The sequence below is a fragment of the Microtus ochrogaster genome, chromosome 5 (assembly GCF_000317375.1).
Source record: "Microtus ochrogaster isolate Prairie Vole_2 chromosome 5, MicOch1.0, whole genome shotgun sequence".
NCBI lineage: Eukaryota > Metazoa > Chordata > Mammalia > Rodentia > Cricetidae > Microtus > Microtus ochrogaster.
In genome coordinates, this window is record NC_022012.1 from 29,248,733 (window position 1) to 29,250,275 (window position 1,543).

The window sequence follows — 1,543 nt, forward strand, 5'->3', positions numbered from 1 at the left end:
CCCCCTCATCAAATGTACCAACAGCCTTGACACACAGACAGGGTGTAACCTCACTGGGGAGGGAAGGAGGAAGTGGCATCTAAAGACTCCACAGACTATTTCCGGAAAGATTTTGAATTTGGTTTTAAGGGTGGGAGTGAACTTGCCCAAAAGGGGAGTTGGCAAGAGAGGAACATGGCCGAAGAATTGGAAGGAGTGTATACCAAGCAGTGGAGACTCAGGACGAGGGAGTCAACAGGTACAGAAAGCATGGGGAGGTAGAGGAAATGCTTGAATTTCCTAGAGGCTGTGACTCACTGGCTATGGTGATACCCTGAAACTTTCCACCCTTCCCACGAGGTCCCCGCCCCGCCGGCTCTGCCCACTCTCCTTCCCTACCACCCTCTGCCTCCGCCGGGCTACACCACCAACCCTCACCAATAAGAAAGTACTTTATTCTCCTGTGAGGAATAAAACGTACAAAATACACCTTACACTTGACCTTTGCTAAAAGGCCAAGAAACTACAAAATACAATTTAGGAAAATCCCTCAGAGATAAAACCCAGCCCGCACTACCCAAGCCCCGGCCCACTAGCACCCTCTCTTCAGGCTCTCTCAGCAACTCGGGGTCGCTGGGCTTCCTTGCAGGAGCTGAAGCAGGGGATCATCGGTCCTGAGCGCAAAAGTAAGAGTGCGCTGTTGATAGTGCTTGGGGTCACACTCCAGGTTCTCAATCACTTCAGCCAGCAGGTGTGCCCGCTCCACACCTGAGCCGGGAGCCTCGAAGCCCAGGGCAGTGAAGTGCACATGCAGGTGGTAGTAAGAGGGCAGGTAGTGTAGGTACACACGCAGGCGGTCTCCTGTCACCTGGTAGCGCTTCAGGATGGCTTCCTGGTAAGGAAAGACAGTGGCAAAGGGCATCAGGAACCAGCATCCTGTCCTCTGCTCACCCCAAATGGACCCTTTGTATTCTTGCTCCAGTTAGCCTGGGATGGCTTACAACCCCCTCCCTGCACCAGCTCTCTGCCCCTTCTGCCATCTATCCTGGTCTTCTCTCTAAGAAACTGAAAAAATGCGGTGATGCAGCCAAGCTGAGAAATTCCCCAATGGAAATGGCTCTCAGTCAGTCACACCAAGCCCCAGAAAACATGGGCTTCTTCCTTTGGCAGTCCAGGAAGCCCCAGTTCCTAAGGTCAGCCCAGCTCTCTGTAGCACCTATCAATTTAAAGTAGGCAGGGAGGGGGTGAGATGGGGGTAAGGAGAGATGGGGAGAGAAAAGTAAGAAGGGGAGGATGGGGAGGATGGGATGGTTGGGATAAAGGAAGGTTGGATAGGAGAGCAGGGAAGCATATATCTTAATTAAGGGAGCCATCTTAGGGTTGGCAAGAGACTTGAACCTAGAGTGGCTCCCAGGTGCCCAGGGCGATGTCCCCAGTTAGTTCCTTGGGCAGCTGAGGATAGGGACCCTGAAATGGCCCTATCCTATAGCCATACTGATGAATATCTTGCATATCACCATAGAACCTTCATCTGGTGATGGATGGAGATAGAGACAGAGACCCA

The 1,543-nt window shown here is 52.4% G+C and overlaps 1 protein-coding gene across 1 annotated transcript in view; it reads right to left on the reverse strand.

Moving 5' to 3' along the window:
* Nucleotides 1-409: 409 nt before the first annotated feature.
* The window catches only part of Dcps (decapping enzyme, scavenger), a 45,854-nt gene continuing 44,720 nt past the window's right edge, over nucleotides 410-1,543 (reverse strand). Inside the window, exon 6 of the mRNA XM_005347015.3 lies at nucleotides 410-871. Within this exon, the coding sequence (XP_005347072.1) occupies nucleotides 596-871 (276 nt within the window). The 3' untranslated portion in view covers nucleotides 410-595. The remainder of the gene's footprint in view (nucleotides 872-1,543) is intronic.